We start from the raw sequence: 15,713 nt of genomic DNA, 5'->3' as shown, positions 1-15,713 counted from the left end.
CTGTGTGTGTGTGTGTGTGTTAAGGAACAATGATAACGAAACGTAATGTTCGCCTTAGCGTGTGCAGACTGTAAAGCACAAATCCATACAAATATATATATATATATATATATATATATATATAGATATATGAATGAATCCGTATATTATATATATATATAAATATAAGTGTGTGTGTGTGACATACATATATACACATACATATATTTACGCAGGCGCGTGCGTGTGTGTGTGTGTGTGTATTTCACAATCAGTAGACGAAGCGATTGAAATTCATGCCCAAATCATTGCCGCCACAGCCGCCGGTTGGCGGCGGCATCTGATCGTCTTCGTCGTCTCCATCATAGCCATTGCGTTGCATCGTTCCATTGCCGGTCACATTTTGCCTTTTGGCATTCCGCTTGAACCGCTGCTGCTTGAGCTCCTCGCTGTAGTCGCGATTATCTTGCTTCACATAGTCTCGGAGAGTTCGGGGCAGTTCGTCGAGTGTTAGGGGCGGCACGAGTGGCACGGGGACCATCGGATGCATTGGTCCGTCCGGTGTCGCCTCTGTGGATCGGCCGCACATCTGATAGAACAGGATGTAGGGTGTGTTCGGTGAGGTGAGGCTGTGCATCTCTTGCGGCTTCGAGTTGGTCACGAGGCTATCGTTGAATTTGAACCAATTCTTCGATTGATCGGCGGCAAAGGTGAAATAGTGTCCGGAGTCCATGCTGTAGCCGGCATGGACGACACCTGCGTAGAGATCATAGTGCACGGTGCACGTCTCCTGGAGGGAGTCTGTGGCGCAAACTTTTACAATTACCTGCAAATGTGAAGAGAGAAATGTGATGAGAACTCTGTGGTATCTTAAGAGGTGGAATGAGAAAGAGACCTTATGAATAATCGCGACAGATAAACTGAGGAACATATAAAGAATCTATAAGATGAGCTGTGGGATACGCATCTCTTACCAGAAGAAACCTACCAAGGAATATCTCAGACGAATCTATAATTGAATTATCTAAAAATTGAATAAGATCGGATCTAGAAGGCAACAATTGAAACTACTAACTGACTGATATATAAGGAGCTACTTGTAAATCTCTCAAGTGAAATTGCATTAAAAATTGATCAGAAATCAAATCTATAAGAAATCCCTGAGGGAATCTCTAAAGACTGCCACAATTCCAAGTATATATGCCTTTGATATATATATTTATATATTCTATACAGTTTCTATACTTTTCCAAACATCTTATCAAATTCTGATAATTGATTATTACAACTTATAGTCCCTAGGAACTATTGTACTACAGTGATCTATCTAATCTAAATTGTTGGTATACTTGAATTCGAATATCTCTTTTAAAAAGGAATAACTAAATTAAAAAAGTCTATAGAGGAAATATTTACAAGATACTATGAAGTATATAAATATAGACATCCAGCCAGCTCGATTCCTATGTTACTATGCGAATCAGTCTATTCGAATCACTGTAAAGTGCTCTATGTATAGCTCTATAGTATCAGAGCTCACATCGAAAGTTTTTGTTAGACTGAGTTCTTATCAAATCTTGCAAATCATTCTTATAGCTCTACATCTATCAGGGAGCTAAAAGGGCTCAATCCATGCAGGATCGCTCTATGTGGAAGCTATCTCTATCGTCATAGGATCAATCTCTATCTTTATGTTATCCACTTGCATAGGATATGTATCTATTTACACTGGATCTATTTACATATATGATATCTATATTTAGCTAAATGAATTCGTCTTTAGAGGGATCTCTCCTTTCTCTTTGGCCAACTTACGCTCTCGTCGTGGAACACCTTGTGCATGAGCTTTGTGCGAAAATGATATTTCTGATCGTATTTGAATTGTTTGAGCGTTAAGATGAGATTCCGCGGGGCCTGCGTGATGCCAATGCGCCGCTCGGCATCGCAGAGTTTCTTGCAGCGTGGACAAAAGTATTGATTGTCGCCATCGAGTTTCTCCGGCGAGCAGTAGTAGTCGATCAGATCCTGTACGGAATAATTGGTGGCGCCACAATCGTCCTTGTCGTCCGGAAAGGATAGCTGCAGCTCACGGAAACTGTCCTCGTTGCGGCTCTCCCACGAGCAATTCAAGCATTTGTAGGTCGTTGACAATTTGCCAGCAAAGGTCTTGTCAATTGTCGACGGCTTCTTCGGTTGGGTGGGCAACGAAGTGGGCGTGGCCTGCTGCATAATCGCTGGACTTGACCTCTGATTATGTACATGATCATTGCTATTGTAGGGTATAACGCCAGCGGCTACAATTTCCGCCGTTAACGTCGATTCCGTTTCCTGCGTCTCTTTGCCCAGATCTGTGTCCATATGCTGAGCGGCGCCGCTATTGATCTCATGCTCATGGAGTAGATCGAGTAAATAGCCTAGGAACTCGGAGCTGTCCTGCTGGAGTCCGGGCGTAAAGCCGGGCGGTCGAGTAGCTTTCAAGACACGACTCGGCGTCAGTTCGTAGCGCAGCGAATGATGCATCAAAGCCAACTGCTGCTGCACCCTAAGCAATATCAACGAGTCGTTCTCAATCAGCAGGATTTGCCGCACGAAGCTGGAGAGATAAAGGGGAGTTATTATTTATATGTAGACTATATGGATTCATTAGCCACTCACTCGCTGGTCATGGCCAGCGCCTGCAGCACGCTGTTCATATAACAAGTATTGCCTAGATTAACAAGTCCGACGCGCGCATTCCGAGGCAAAGCATTCTCGAACAGCGCCCTGGCTAAGGCCACACAATTCGGGGAAGGCTCGTAGAGCTGTAGAGCGGCTTTGACAGGCGCATAGAGCTCGTCGTTGTCATAGAAACGCATCATCAGCGCATTCGTAAGATCAACCAGCTTTTGTATATAGCTTCGTGAATCAGTGGGCATGCCATCCTGGCCCTTCATGTAGTTGATGACCATGGGTATCTTGGGAAGAATCTATGACAGGAGACAGGCGTTATTCGATATGTGTGCGGCAAGTATGTCGGGCACTTACCTTATAGAAGATCTCTGGCGCTTGATTGATCGTTGACAACATATGAAAGACTATGGGCGCCACCTTGGGCCGCAGTGCCGGAAAGACCATCAGGAAGAACAGCTTCTCGATGTTATCCAAGGCAATCTCGTCCAACAGCAAATATTTCTCCTGCTCTCGCAGGCCCTGCAGCAGGGCCATAATCCATAAATTCAGATTTTGGCAAAAATTACAAGCACTGATCCATTTGCAGAGCAAACCGACCGTTTTACGTATGCTATCATCCTGGACATTCAGATCCAGCAGCGATTGCACCGCCTCGATAATCAGCTCCGGGCTAAACAGCTGAAAGACAATGGCAACGGCACAGGAGGGCGGCTCGTAGGCGGCTTGCGTCATTAGTTGATAGACAATGCGCAAATAGAACATCAAAAAGCGTTTCTTTTTGGGCAATGCCAGAAAGTGTCCCACTTTGGTGATCTCCTCTTTGAACCGTTTGAGATCCTCCGGCTGCTTGCTCATTTGCATGCGTGCCAGATTGTAGATGACATGTTGGTAGATGACGAGTGTTGCCTGTTGATCTTCTGGGTTGATCGCTTGCATTCTGTTGAGCAAGCCGTTTATGTCGTGCAGTTGTCTTTCGGAGGAGCACGAATTGTTGCCTGCTCCTCCGGTGGTTTCTGTCTTGCTGCCAGCATCGTTCAGTTCATTGGCCACGCCTACTCCTCCAACACCACCTCCACCTCCTCCTCCTCCTCCGCCACCACCACCGCCACCGCCACCACCTCCTCCTTCATCTGTTGAATTCGCTTTTCCATTGCCTGCAGCTGAATTCGCCGTCGCCGCTGCCGACGCCGCCGCCGCCGCTGCTGCTGCTGCTGCTACTGCCGCTGCCGCTGCCACTGCTGCTGCGCTCCCTTCTTGCTCCTGCTGGTCCTGTTGATTCTGCTTGACAGCCATCGCAAAGGCCACTAACTGCAACTGTTGTATGTGTAATTGCCTGCGTACAGGTGGCACACGCTTCCGTGGACGTCGCGGCTTTTGTTTGGCGCGGGCGCTGCGGCTGTTATTGCGTGGCAGTCGCCGCCTGTCCTTCAACCAGCTGCCGTTGCGAGTCGTTGTTAAAGCTTTGACCCTTTAGCTGTTCGCAGCCAAATTTCTCAACAGCAACAACAGCAACGCCAACAACAACAAAGGTAAAAACAACAGTAAACAAATTGGAAGCCAGCGTCAGCCATTCAATGAGCCAAATTCGCTGCTTACATATGCATATGTAATAATACGCTGATCCGCAGTACGAATTCTCCTCTGCACCCGCTAATTATAGACAACAAGATTTGTTTGCTTTGTTTTTTTTTCTCTGTGTTCCGTTTTTTCCCTTCGGTCGCACGTTTTTATCGTTGAATTTCTGTTTGCTCTCGCACGTTTTGTTATTTTTTTGTAAGGCTTAACGACAACAAAACTAAATGCTTTGGTTTTATGTTTACTATAATTTTGACTGTATATGTATTTAACAAATTCTTTGTGGAGAATTTTTCAGTTTTTGTTAATGTTGGAGTCTACTGAGTCAGTGAAAGCAAAGTTTGAGACGTTCAAGCTGCATGATGATAATACGCATTCACACACTCACTCTCAAAATATAGCCATCGCACCAGGGCTACAATTTTTTTTTCGAAGTTTTATATTAAAAATATGTGGTCAGTCTGTGCAAAAATTCCGTGCATTGTTTATTGCGCATTCGTATTGGCAATCGATATTTGACGCGATATATATCGCAATTACACATCAGCTGTTTGTATTTTAGTCGTTTATTTATATGATGTTAATATATAATATTTATTATTTTAAGTAAGTAGGAATGTAAAATTAAAAAATGAATTCAATGTTTATATACATACGCATAATTTGTCAAGTTATATAAAATTAGCGTAATTTAAGCTCTTTGATAGGAAATTGTGCTTGCATCATTTTATCGATGTTTTAATTTTGTATACCGCTGCCACATCAGCTGTGCTTGTTTCGATATACCGATTACTCTATATTTTTTTTATTACATTTGTTTACCTTTTTTGTGCGTGGCTACTGCTCAAGCAACGTTGTTGCCTTTTTGTTAAAAATCAGAAAAACTTCGTAGATAAGTTATTTAAAAAGCTTGCAAAATGCATCCCGGGCAGATAGAAGTAAACGAAATCACTGGCCTTTGGACATTTCTGTTGACCGTAAGCTGTGGAAAGAATGACCTGCGAAATTGTTAAAAAATGACAGTTCAATTGAATTTCTCTTTCAGATTGATTGGAAGGACCCTTGGCTTATTGGATTAATCACTCTGCACGTGTTAACAACTAGCACAGCTTTACTTACGCGAAATAATACAAACTTTCAAGTTGTTTTATTCCTTGTTCTTTGTAAGTGTACAACTTTCAGAGCTCAAAGAGTATTTTGATAACTATATATACATATATATATATATATATATATATATATATATATATGTTTTTATCTTTTCAGTGTCTGTTGTTTATTTCTCTGAGAGCATTAATGAATATGCTGCAGCGAATTGGCAAACATTCTCCAAGCAACAATACTTTGATAACAATGGCCTTTTTATCTCGACTGTCTTCTCCATACCCATATTATTAAATTGCATGCTGTTAATCGTAAGTACTATATATAATTATCATCGTTTTGTTATTGAGAAACATTTGTGTTCTGCAGGGCACTTGGCTTTATAATTCAACTCAAATTATGGTCACCCTAAAGACCGCCCAGCTTAAGGAAAAAGCGCGAAGGGAAAAAGCTGCTTTAACAGCCACACGCACTACGCCCACAAAAAACCTAACGGAAGACTAGATATTAATAATAAAGGCCATTTACCAGTTGTTAAGTGTTTGTCCGCAAATATATAAATGTAAACTAAAGCTGTAAGAAACAATTTAAATTATTGCTTTCTTAATCCACTTAAAATTTTAAAATAAAAAGCAGTAGCCGGCATATTTGGTATTTATTTTAAAGCTGTGGTATTTGGTATTTTTGGCGCTAACGGTCTGGATGTATTCGATGTGTAGTGATTCTAGATTCTAGCGCATTTCTCGAGTTGGTCACATTAGCCAGTCGGTGGTTGAAAGTAGAGTCAAGTGCAGCAGCGGGCGATGATTTTTTAGCCGCTGCGTAAACAAAATTATTGTTAACATAAAACGCAAGCAACAGCGAACTAACAATTAAAGAACCGCGACGTGCGTGTGTTTGAAATTGCTGTTATTTATACGGAAGAGCAAATAAGAATTATTTTAAAAAACTAATCCAGCTTACGAAGCTGTGTTTGTTGGAGGCGCGAGTGTGTGTGTGCGTTTTAGTGTTTGTGTGTGCGTGCGTGCGTTTGTGTATGTGCGTCTCGGGCAGCGTAAAAGCGAAGTCGAAGATAGCCCGAATAACAGAGAAACAGAAGTTGTTGTATATCTGTCTGTCAACATATTTCGCAAGGCCAAAGTCAGCAATCTAAAGAGAGTTAAAGGGCGAAGCAGGTGAAAAAATTGAATTAAAAAGAAAACAACAGTTAAGCAGCCACTAAAGCAAAATCAACGGTACTTCAGTGCTAGCAAAGGGCAAAAGTGCAAAACTCGAATAAACTGTCACAGGTCAAAAGTGACGCATAGTCAACGCCAGCCAAACAGCCAAGCAGCCAATTACAAAAATAAAACAAAAAAGGTAAACAAATTGAATTTTAACCGACACACAAATTGTGTTTTTCTTTTTAACAAACGCTTCGCAAATTTGTTTCATTCATAAAAACACGATGCGACGCATCGCAACGTAGCAGCTGGCACCCTTCCCCTTCTCCTTCAGGCGCCTTTTGCCGTTTGGATTGAAGGCGAGAAGAGGAAACACTTTTTTGAAAAAGAAGGGGAGTGACCAGGAGGTAAAGTGTCCCACACACTCAACCTCCGCTACCTTCTCTTTGATCTCCCTCTCCCTCATCTAAAACGTATGGGACACTCTACCGCCTAATCGCGATCAGTCGTTCGACCTGTAAAGACGTGAATTCGAACAGCCTTCGCTTAAGCTCTACTGCTGCAGAGTTCTAAAAATAGAACTTTGCGGTGCATTCTTCAACGCAACAGCAACAAAAACCGCACACGCAGCGTTTTCTTATCGCTTGCTTCCGCGTAACTCAATTGCTTTAATTGCAATTTACGAAATTTCGTCGCTTGGCGCGAGTGCGCCTGCACTCAAAAGCACAATCCGCGATGACATCTAATGTCAATAACCTCGCTACAGCTGTAAAGGTAAATGCAGAAATGCAAGCCCAGCTTAACGTTGTGATGGCAAATAGGCAAGCCTCCATCATGCCAATAAACTCAAAAATAGATATCGCCTCCGTGCAAGGCATCACTAACAACAAAAACACGAAACGTAAACAGCCAAATTCACCAAAAACCATCAAGAAAAGGCTCATCTTCGACGAACCAAGCACCAGCAATGCAGCATTAATATCAGAAAATCGATTTTCACTGCTCGTAGAAGAAGATGAAGACTACAGCGAATCACCTGTAGCTCCAGAAGCCCCAGTATTGACCGACCAGCAAACTACACCGAAACCTCGTCCGCCCCCCATATGGTGTCCAAACATCAAGTCTGTGGCCCTACTTCAACAGATAATAGATAAAGTAATTGATGCTAAATCATACGTAATTAAGCCAAAGAAGAATAACATAGGTGTATTAACCCAATGCAGTGAGGACTATCGCAGAGTTATAGACCACTTTACTAAGCTGGAATTGGAGTTCCACTGCTACCAGCTTAAGGAGGACAAACCATATAGAGTCGTGTTCAAAGGGCTTCACTCCAGCACTGATACAACACTAATTAAAAAGGAATTGGAAACCAAAGGCCACACAATTACAAATGTGCACAACCCACTGAGCCGTATGGACAAAACACCGCTAAATATATTTTTTGTTGACGTGGCTCAGGCCCCCAACAACAAAGAAATTTTGGACATTCGAGTTGTCTGCAGGCAACGCTGCACAGTGGAACTGCCAAGAAGATACAACGACCTGACACAATGCCATCGCTGTCAAGAATTTGGACACACACAACGCTACTGCCACAAAGCTCCCAGATGTGTGCGTTGCGCCGGGAAACACGCATCCAAAGACTGCACCCGCGAAAAGGACCAGGCACCAACTTGTGTGCACTGTGAGTTACAGCACCCAGCCAACTATAAGGGCTGCCAAGTATACAAGCGGTTGCGCAAATTGCAATCCCCAGCACAAAAAAGGAGTCCCACACAAACACCGTCTACGGGTCCGAGTACTGCTTCCGAAATTACAAGGCCCCGGAGCATTACCCAAGCCACGAGCTTTGCAACGCCTATTAGTGGTGTTTCTTACGCACAGGCCGCTAGAGGTGGACCGTCAAATAAGAATACCACAAGTGACACTTTGTTCACTGAAATGCTTCAGCAACAACAACGTCAGTTTGACGCAATTAATGCCGAGCTCAAAGCGATGCGAGAAGTACAATCCCAACAAGCAACCATGCTAAACAGTTTAATGGCCATCATAACCAAGCTTGCCTACAAATAATGGCTTTACGTGTGGGTATCTGGAACGCCAATGGCCTGAGAAACAAGACTCAGGAACTGGCTGCGTTTCTCTCACAAGAAAACATAGATATAATGTTAATAACAGAAACTCATGAGTGCCCCACTACACAAATTTTCGGATACGAACACTATCAGGCTCATGGTGAAGGAGCAAACTGCTTTGGTGGATCCTCAATCCTCATACGAGCAACAATACCGCATACACCTTTACTGCCAATTTGCAACGCAACAATGCAGGTCTCAGCCATCACCCTGCCTACGTCTATTGGAGCGATCGAAGTTGCGTCAATTTATCTTCCGCCAAACACTGGTCTGTGTGATCATCACATGGAACAGGTTCTAGGCCAAAGGTTGAATAAGACCCTCATCGGCGGCGACTGGAATGGATGGCACCCATTTTGGGGAAGCAATAGTGCGAATCGTCGCGGAGAAGTCATATTTGAGGCGATTCAAAACTTACAATTCAGCATATTGGCGACTGGAGCCCCCACCCGTTACCCAATTAATGGACACAGGCCCTCGGCAATCGACTTCGCTGTCTACAAAGGCATCTGTGACCGGCAATTGACCATTGAAGAATCCTTGGACCTATCCTCTGACCACCTGCCACTAATAGTCACAATCCACGCGCAGCCACAGCCCTTGCCCATTAGGAAACAACTACTGCCAGCAGGATCAGATTTAGGAGTCTTTAGGCGCGAGCTCCATTACTCTTTGCACATAGAAATGGAACTTAACACTCCTGAAGACGTGGACTACGCAGCAAACAAACTGCAGGAAGAAATAGTCAAAGCTGCGCACCAAGCCGCCCCACCATCTTGCCAAACAAGACAACAGTCTCCGTACAACATCCCCCTCACCTTGGAGGCCCAACACCTACTAATACACAAAAGATGGGCCAGGAGACGCTGGTTAAGATTACGCACGCCTGATGCCAAATCCATGTACAACGAAGCCACGAGGCATCTTAAAGCTGCTCTCGCCCTGCTTCAAAAGAGGTGTATCAGCGATGCGCTGGTACGAGCTGAATCGCCCACTGACGCAGAGTTTCAATTATGGAAATTTACAAGAAAGCTCAAACGGCAGCCAATACGACGTCATCCCATTCGGAGCATTTCTGGTTCCTGGCACATTGGAGACGAAGCTCAAGCTGAGGCTTTTGCAAACCACCTTCAAGACCAATTCACGCCGGTGATTACCGCAGAGGCCTCAGAAATCGAAGCAACAGAAGACATCGTTCTCTCGCCCCTCCCAGCTGAAGACCAGATAACTGGATGTACAAAAGAAGAGGTTCTTGAACACATCAGAAGAGTGAAGGCAAAAAAATCCCCTGGATATGATCTAATAAACGGCAGAGTCCTTAGAGCACTGCCTGACTCCACCATAGACTACATAACTATGGTGTACAACGCCATGCTCCGCATCCGGCACTTTCCAGCCTGCTGGAAGCGCGCCGTGATTGTGATGATTCCTAAGCCTGGCAAACCCGTGGGAGAAATTGAGTCGTACAGACCAATTAGCCTGTTGCCAGTACTCTCCAAAATATTCGAAAGAATATTTCTGGAACGAGTACTGACACATCTGGGACGCCAGGAGGCCATTCCAAACCATCAGTTTGGCTTCAGGAGACAGCATGGAACACCGGAACAGGTTCACAGAGTTGTGCACCATATCCTTGGAGCCTTTGAAGAAAAGATGTACTGCTCTGCCGTCTTTTTAGACATCAAACAGGCGTTTGATCGAGTTTGGCACCTGGGACTGCTGCAGAAAGTGAGGACCACCCTTCCAGCCCCATTTTTCGCGTTGCTATCCTCATACCTTATTGGAAGAACCTTCCAAGTGTCAAGGGGGCAAACAGTATCCTTGACTAGACCAATTATGGCTGGAGTACCACAGGGTAGTGTTCTAGGCCCAACACTTTATACTTTATTCACAGGAGATATGCCAACTCCCGAGCCAAATATAGGAAGTACAGATGCAGTACTCATAGCGACCTATGCAGATGACACCGCCATCTTATCACGTCACGTATCTGCGCAAGAAGCTTCAGACTCACTACAAAAATATCTGGACTCTTTCGGACGCTGGGCAAAACGGTGGTGTATCACCATTAATGCACAAAAGTCTGTACATACTACCTTCGCCACTAGAAGAGGAGATTGCCCAAGCGTTGCATTGGGGCCCACTATTCCCAAAGCCTCAAAAGTAAAGTACCTTGGTATCACTCTTGACAGAAGGCTGACTTTTAAAGCGCACATAAGTCAAGTAACCTCAAAATGCAAAAGCAAGCTAAAAACCCTCGACTGGATGCTGAGAGCTTCAAGCAAGTTGTCTTACAGCAGCAAGGCCGCCATCTACAAGGCAATAGTTGTCCCAACCTTCGTATATGGTATCTCTCTATGGGGCTCCTCGGCGAAGACTACAAGGAACAAAATTCAGACCCTGCAGAATAAAGCACTACGCAGATGGACTGGAGCCAGCTGGTTTGTAAGAAACTCAGTCTTACATAGGGATTTAGCAATTCCCACAGTTGCTGAACTCATTGGGCGACACAGTTCAAGATACGCGGACAGACTTGCAGCGCATCCTAACCATCTCGCAAGCAACCTGGCTATAAACAACAATAGGCGAAGACTGAAGAGATTGCATCCTCTAGACAATATTAGAACTAATTAAGATAGTAGCTACAAGTGCAGAATAATTGGCATATCTGCCCTCCCATTAGTTAAGGTTTAGAGCTAAATGCGCTATAGAGTCTAAGACAATAAGCTGCAACAAAATAAAGAAATAAAAACGAAAAAAAAAAAAAAAAAAAAAAAAAAACTCTACCGCCTCTTTGTTCTCCCTCTCTTCGCCTGTTAAAAGCTCGTTTACACATATCTGTGGTTGTTTTTGTTTTTTTTTTTATATTGCTTTATTTGTTTTCTGTTACTGTAAATCAGACTCTTGCAATTCATTCAATTCATTTGTATGCATCACTAATTCCCCTTCTCTCGCACCATTTTGTTTCCTTTTTTTAAATCTATTTTTGAGGTATTTCGTAATTAAATGAGTTTTTGTGCCATTTTTTTAGCTGCTGTCATTTGTTGTTCTTTTTATTTTTTTTTGTTTTTTAATTTTTACTTGCTTCCAGTGCATTAGATCAGATCTTGCTCCCTAAATGGTATAAGTAATATGATACAGTGAGCACTCATTAAGAGAAAGACATGAAATCTAAAAAAATTCAAATTAGAAATTATTTTTTAAGAAATAAAGAATTATAATTTTTAGTCGTCAGTAATATGAAATATTTCTTTAAACTAGGAATGTTATTATTTATTTATTTTTGAAAATTATTTAATTCAAGAATGCAGAAATTATAAAAAGGCCTAATATGAAAATATATACTTGAAAACAATTCCTCTTACTCCGCGTTTACTGTATATAAATTAAATACTTTTTCAATTTGCTTTTATTTTCTACTAATTGGTATGAAATCATTGCATACCCTATATAGGTAGATGATGATATGCTCTTTTATTCTTACATCAGCCAATAAAGTAATTTCTGTTTAAATGCTTTCTTGGAGACGAGCTTTAATCAAAAAAAGTTGCTTGAGAAAAAGATGTTTATATTGTTATATATAATATATATATATATAAGAGCATATCATAGACATGAAGATACAATAAAAAAGTAAAGCCCAGCTTAAATGTCATAATGTGCTGGTATTCCCTTAGAATTCCCTTTTGATACTTAAGAACTCCGTGAAGTTAATCAATGAGCAAATTGATGGGTCTCCGATTTGAAGAGTCATGCCAAAATGCCAAGAAGCATAGCAAAAAAATAATAAATAAACGAAAGCAAAGCAAAATAAATAAATAAATACGTATGTATATATAAAAAACAATCAAAATAACTCGGTGACATCATTTTGACTAATCGCCAATTTTAGCATTTGAAAAGCGGCGACGGCGGCTGCGGCTGCGGCTGCTTCTGCTGCTGCTGCGACTGCGGCTACGGCTACGACCCATCCCACTAACCGGTGGGAGCAAATGCCAAGCGGGGGCTGTGGCGTCTGCTGTTGCTTGTGCTTCTTCTTCTACTGGGTGCTACGCCCGCTAATCGACCACACGGGCAGACCGTCGCGTCGAGTCAGATCTGGTTAATGCTCGAGCAGGTGCCCAAGAGCAGCAGACGTCAAAGGCAGAAGGCAGAGGCATAGGCAGAGGCCGAGGCTAAAGCAGAGTCAGAGTCAGAGTCAAAGTCATAGTCGATTCAGAGACAGATCGAGGCGAGGCTAGACGCGTCAAGTTCAGACTAACTGAATCAGCTCAAGCCGAGTTCTTGCTTTGCGATCCATTTACTGTAATTGTTTTTATATCTGTATTAGTGTAGTTTAATCGCTCTCTTCCACTCAGTCTCTCAGCTTGTGTGTGAACTGTTGGTCTGTTACAGCAGAGAGCAGAGGCGTAGGGCAGAGTCAGACGCCATAGGCAGAACCAGAGGGCAGAACCAAAAGGTTCAAAATCAAAGCATAGCCAAAGTCATAGCCGAGCCGAATCGAGTCGATCAAAGCCGAGTCGAACCGAGCCCAGTCGAGTAAGCTCAAGCCGAATTCCTGCTAAGCCAATAGCTTTGCGATCCAAGTGCTGTAATTGTATTTGTATACGCATCAGTGCACTCAATATACTCTTTTCCACTTAGGGCAGAGGCAGAGCACAGAGGCATAGGGCACTGGCAGAGACCGAAGCAGAGGCCCGAAGTAGAGGCAGAGACAAAGCCGAGCCAAGTCTAACCGAGCAGAACCGTGTCGGGTCAAGCAGTGTTCTTATTGTAACAACAATAGCTCTGCAATTCGTTTGCTGCGTTTGCGTTTGTATTGGTAGACTAGTGGTTTTATATGCTCTCCTTCTATCTTTCTGTTTCACTCAGTTTACGGTTTCAAATGATATTAAGCAGCAACAGCTGAGCTTGAGCTGAGCCCAAGCAGAGCCGAGTCGACTCAAGACGAGTCGGGTTAAGTCAAACACCTATGCTGATCATTTGCTATGTTTGTCTGTATATTAGTAATCCAGTGTGGTGCTTCTACTGTACCCCTCTCTCTCTCTCTAACTCGCCCACTCAAACACTTGTGTTGTGAATTGATAATGAAAAATTTCACTTTCAGCTCGAAATTGTTATTGAATGATTTGCATATTCTGAGCATCAACTGTGATGATATAAAATATAATGGGCGTAAGGCTGTTATTTAGCTGTGGTCATATACATTTTGCTAAATTTTGATATTAAATATGTAGCTGTAAAATATATTACTGAAATGTCTACTTGTTATTGTAAAATTTCTATTTCCCAGTATTTGACAACTTTTTGAAAATAGCTTCCAAATTTGATTGTGAAACATAAATTTTTGCAAATAGTAAGGCCCCTAATGTGAGTAGCAGCTAATCGAAATATTAAAGCTTTTATTTAAATATGTATTTTTGATTAGCTTTCAAGATGTGTCGCTGTCCTCCCTACACGCAGTCGAATTGTTGCAGTTCTTCTGGCAATTGCTTTGGTCCATTTGGTGGCAAGTGTTGTTGCTCAGATTGTAGGCCAGATCGTTGCATTATGTGCTGCACTGGCTACGCTCAGTGTGGACAGCCGGGTAGCAGATGCTGTTAGCCCCGATTTTGCTACGGATTTCGAGTTTTACTGCATGTGAAAATCTACGTTTCACGCTCTGTATATTGTGAAAAGAAAAAGAAAAGAACGAAAGAGCCGAAAACCTTAATGCAATCGAGATTATCTTTATATATAAATATTTACCACATATACGTAGGTATATATAGCTAAAATAGCAAAACAGAGGCTTTCCGCTTGAGTAGCCGACAATCTGGTTAAGTCGGCTTTAATGGCATCAGGTACGCTTCGCCATACATGATTGATTCTCTGGGAATTGAGAGCACTGTCAGAGAGAAAGGGAGAGAGGGGGTTGGGGCTTAAATGCGATTACGGCATAAGCGATTAATTTTATTGCATTGCTCGCTCTTGTCTATAAACTAATTAAAGCTATTTTCCAATTGAAACGGGTAACACCTCTAGCCAAAAGCAACAACAACAACAACAACAACTCAACACTCAGTCTGAACAACCCAACCAAGCCAGGCACAACACAAAGGCAACTTCAAAGCAATTGTTGAATTGCCCTAGCGCCTGCCTCAGCCTGCCCTACCACAAAAAAGGGTTAATTGTCTGACCCTTTGGCCCCCATTCTATTATACCCTGTACACATTGAATGTATTTAATTGAGGTATATTGTAAGTGTGCATTGGTATGTCGGAAGCTGGCAATATGGCTAGTAATAAGCTCAGTGTACCTCTTAGCAATATATCTCTGTATAATAGAATACATAGATATATATAATCTGAATTGAAAGAATTTCAGATAATATTAAAATAATTTCTATTTGAGAAGTGAGGAATAATTTATCTGAAAAATTCTTTTATGAAGCGAACATTTGAAACTTACAGATAATACGAGTAATATATAGATTATATTAAAATGTAGTAAATATTTTAATATTGTTTAATTAGTGTACTCAAGATACCTAAACACAGGGTAACTGTCTAGTCAGGCAAACTAAAGTGCATCACCCAAATCTACATTTCATTAATTTTAGCGTCTACAGGGTATTTTCATAGTCAGGCGCTCACACACTTGAGTAGAGTTCTGCAGCTTATGCTGCCTTTCTCCTTCCCTCTCTTACCCATCTCTCTCAGTCTAGTGTCATCTCTTTTTGTCTATGGCCATTGGGCTAACGTTTGTTTTTGGCGGCTTCGCCTGTTGGCCAATCTTCTATTTGCTTTTTAAGCTTTTCGTAAGATTTTTCAATTTTTCCACCGCATAAATATATTTCGTGCTCTTGTCTTGAATTTTCACGGACTCTTTGTTTTTAAGCACAATGGCTTGGCGCTTCAGCGTTTGTTTATTATTATTGTTGTTACCCTTTGTTGTTGTTGTTGTTGTTGTTGTGGGTGCGCTCCCAATTACCAAGTGTGTGTGTATCTGTGTGTGCGTGCGGCCTGCGCTTCATTTTCTATGTCACGCCTCATTTAGCTTTCCCCTGAACAACTGAACTGAACTGAACTTACATTTTCTGCCT

At 42.4% G+C, this 15,713-nt stretch overlaps 3 protein-coding genes across 8 annotated transcripts in view; 2 read left to right on the top strand and 1 right to left on the bottom strand.

Moving 5' to 3' along the window:
• Window positions 1-178: 178 nt before the first annotated feature.
• On the bottom strand, window positions 179-4,645 carry LOC111604603 (ubiquitin carboxyl-terminal hydrolase 38). Its single transcript, XM_023322716.2, has 4 exons — window positions 3,004-4,645; window positions 2,635-2,945; window positions 1,795-2,572; window positions 179-805 (listed from the first exon to the last, which is right to left on the bottom strand). Exons 1-4 carry the CDS (start codon window positions 3,940-3,942, stop codon window positions 251-253), a joined length of 2,583 nt encoding a protein of 860 aa, XP_023178484.1. The 5' UTR covers window positions 3,943-4,645; the 3' UTR covers window positions 179-250.
• A 324-nt stretch (window positions 4,646-4,969) lies between these two features.
• Window positions 4,970-5,920, top strand: LOC111604604 (transmembrane protein 18). The gene is made up of 4 exons (XM_023322717.2): window positions 4,970-5,201; window positions 5,270-5,387; window positions 5,491-5,639; window positions 5,698-5,920. Exons 1-4 carry the CDS (start codon window positions 5,142-5,144, stop codon window positions 5,830-5,832), a joined length of 462 nt encoding a protein of 153 aa, XP_023178485.1. The 5' UTR covers window positions 4,970-5,141; the 3' UTR covers window positions 5,833-5,920.
• Window positions 5,921-6,118: 198 nt separating this feature from the next.
• LOC111604585 (dystrobrevin beta) overlaps window positions 6,119-15,713 on the top strand; it is a 28,407-nt gene continuing 18,812 nt past the window's right edge. For 2 of the 6 annotated variants that reach the window (XM_023322704.2, XM_023322696.2), the window contains exon 1: window positions 6,119-6,687. The gene's annotated coding sequence lies outside the window, so the exon portion shown is untranslated. The remainder of the gene's footprint in view (window positions 6,688-15,713) is intronic. The other 4 variants (XM_023322709.2, XM_023322708.2, XM_023322710.2 and 1 more) reach the window with 4 other exon arrangements.

Source organism: Drosophila hydei, unplaced genomic scaffold (genome assembly GCF_003285905.1).
Source record: "Drosophila hydei strain 15085-1641.00,03,60 unplaced genomic scaffold, DhydRS2 tig00008125-arrow-arrow-pilon, whole genome shotgun sequence".
Lineage (NCBI taxonomy): Eukaryota > Metazoa > Arthropoda > Insecta > Diptera > Drosophilidae > Drosophila > Drosophila hydei.
This window is presented reverse-complemented; position numbering and strand designations above follow the sequence as displayed.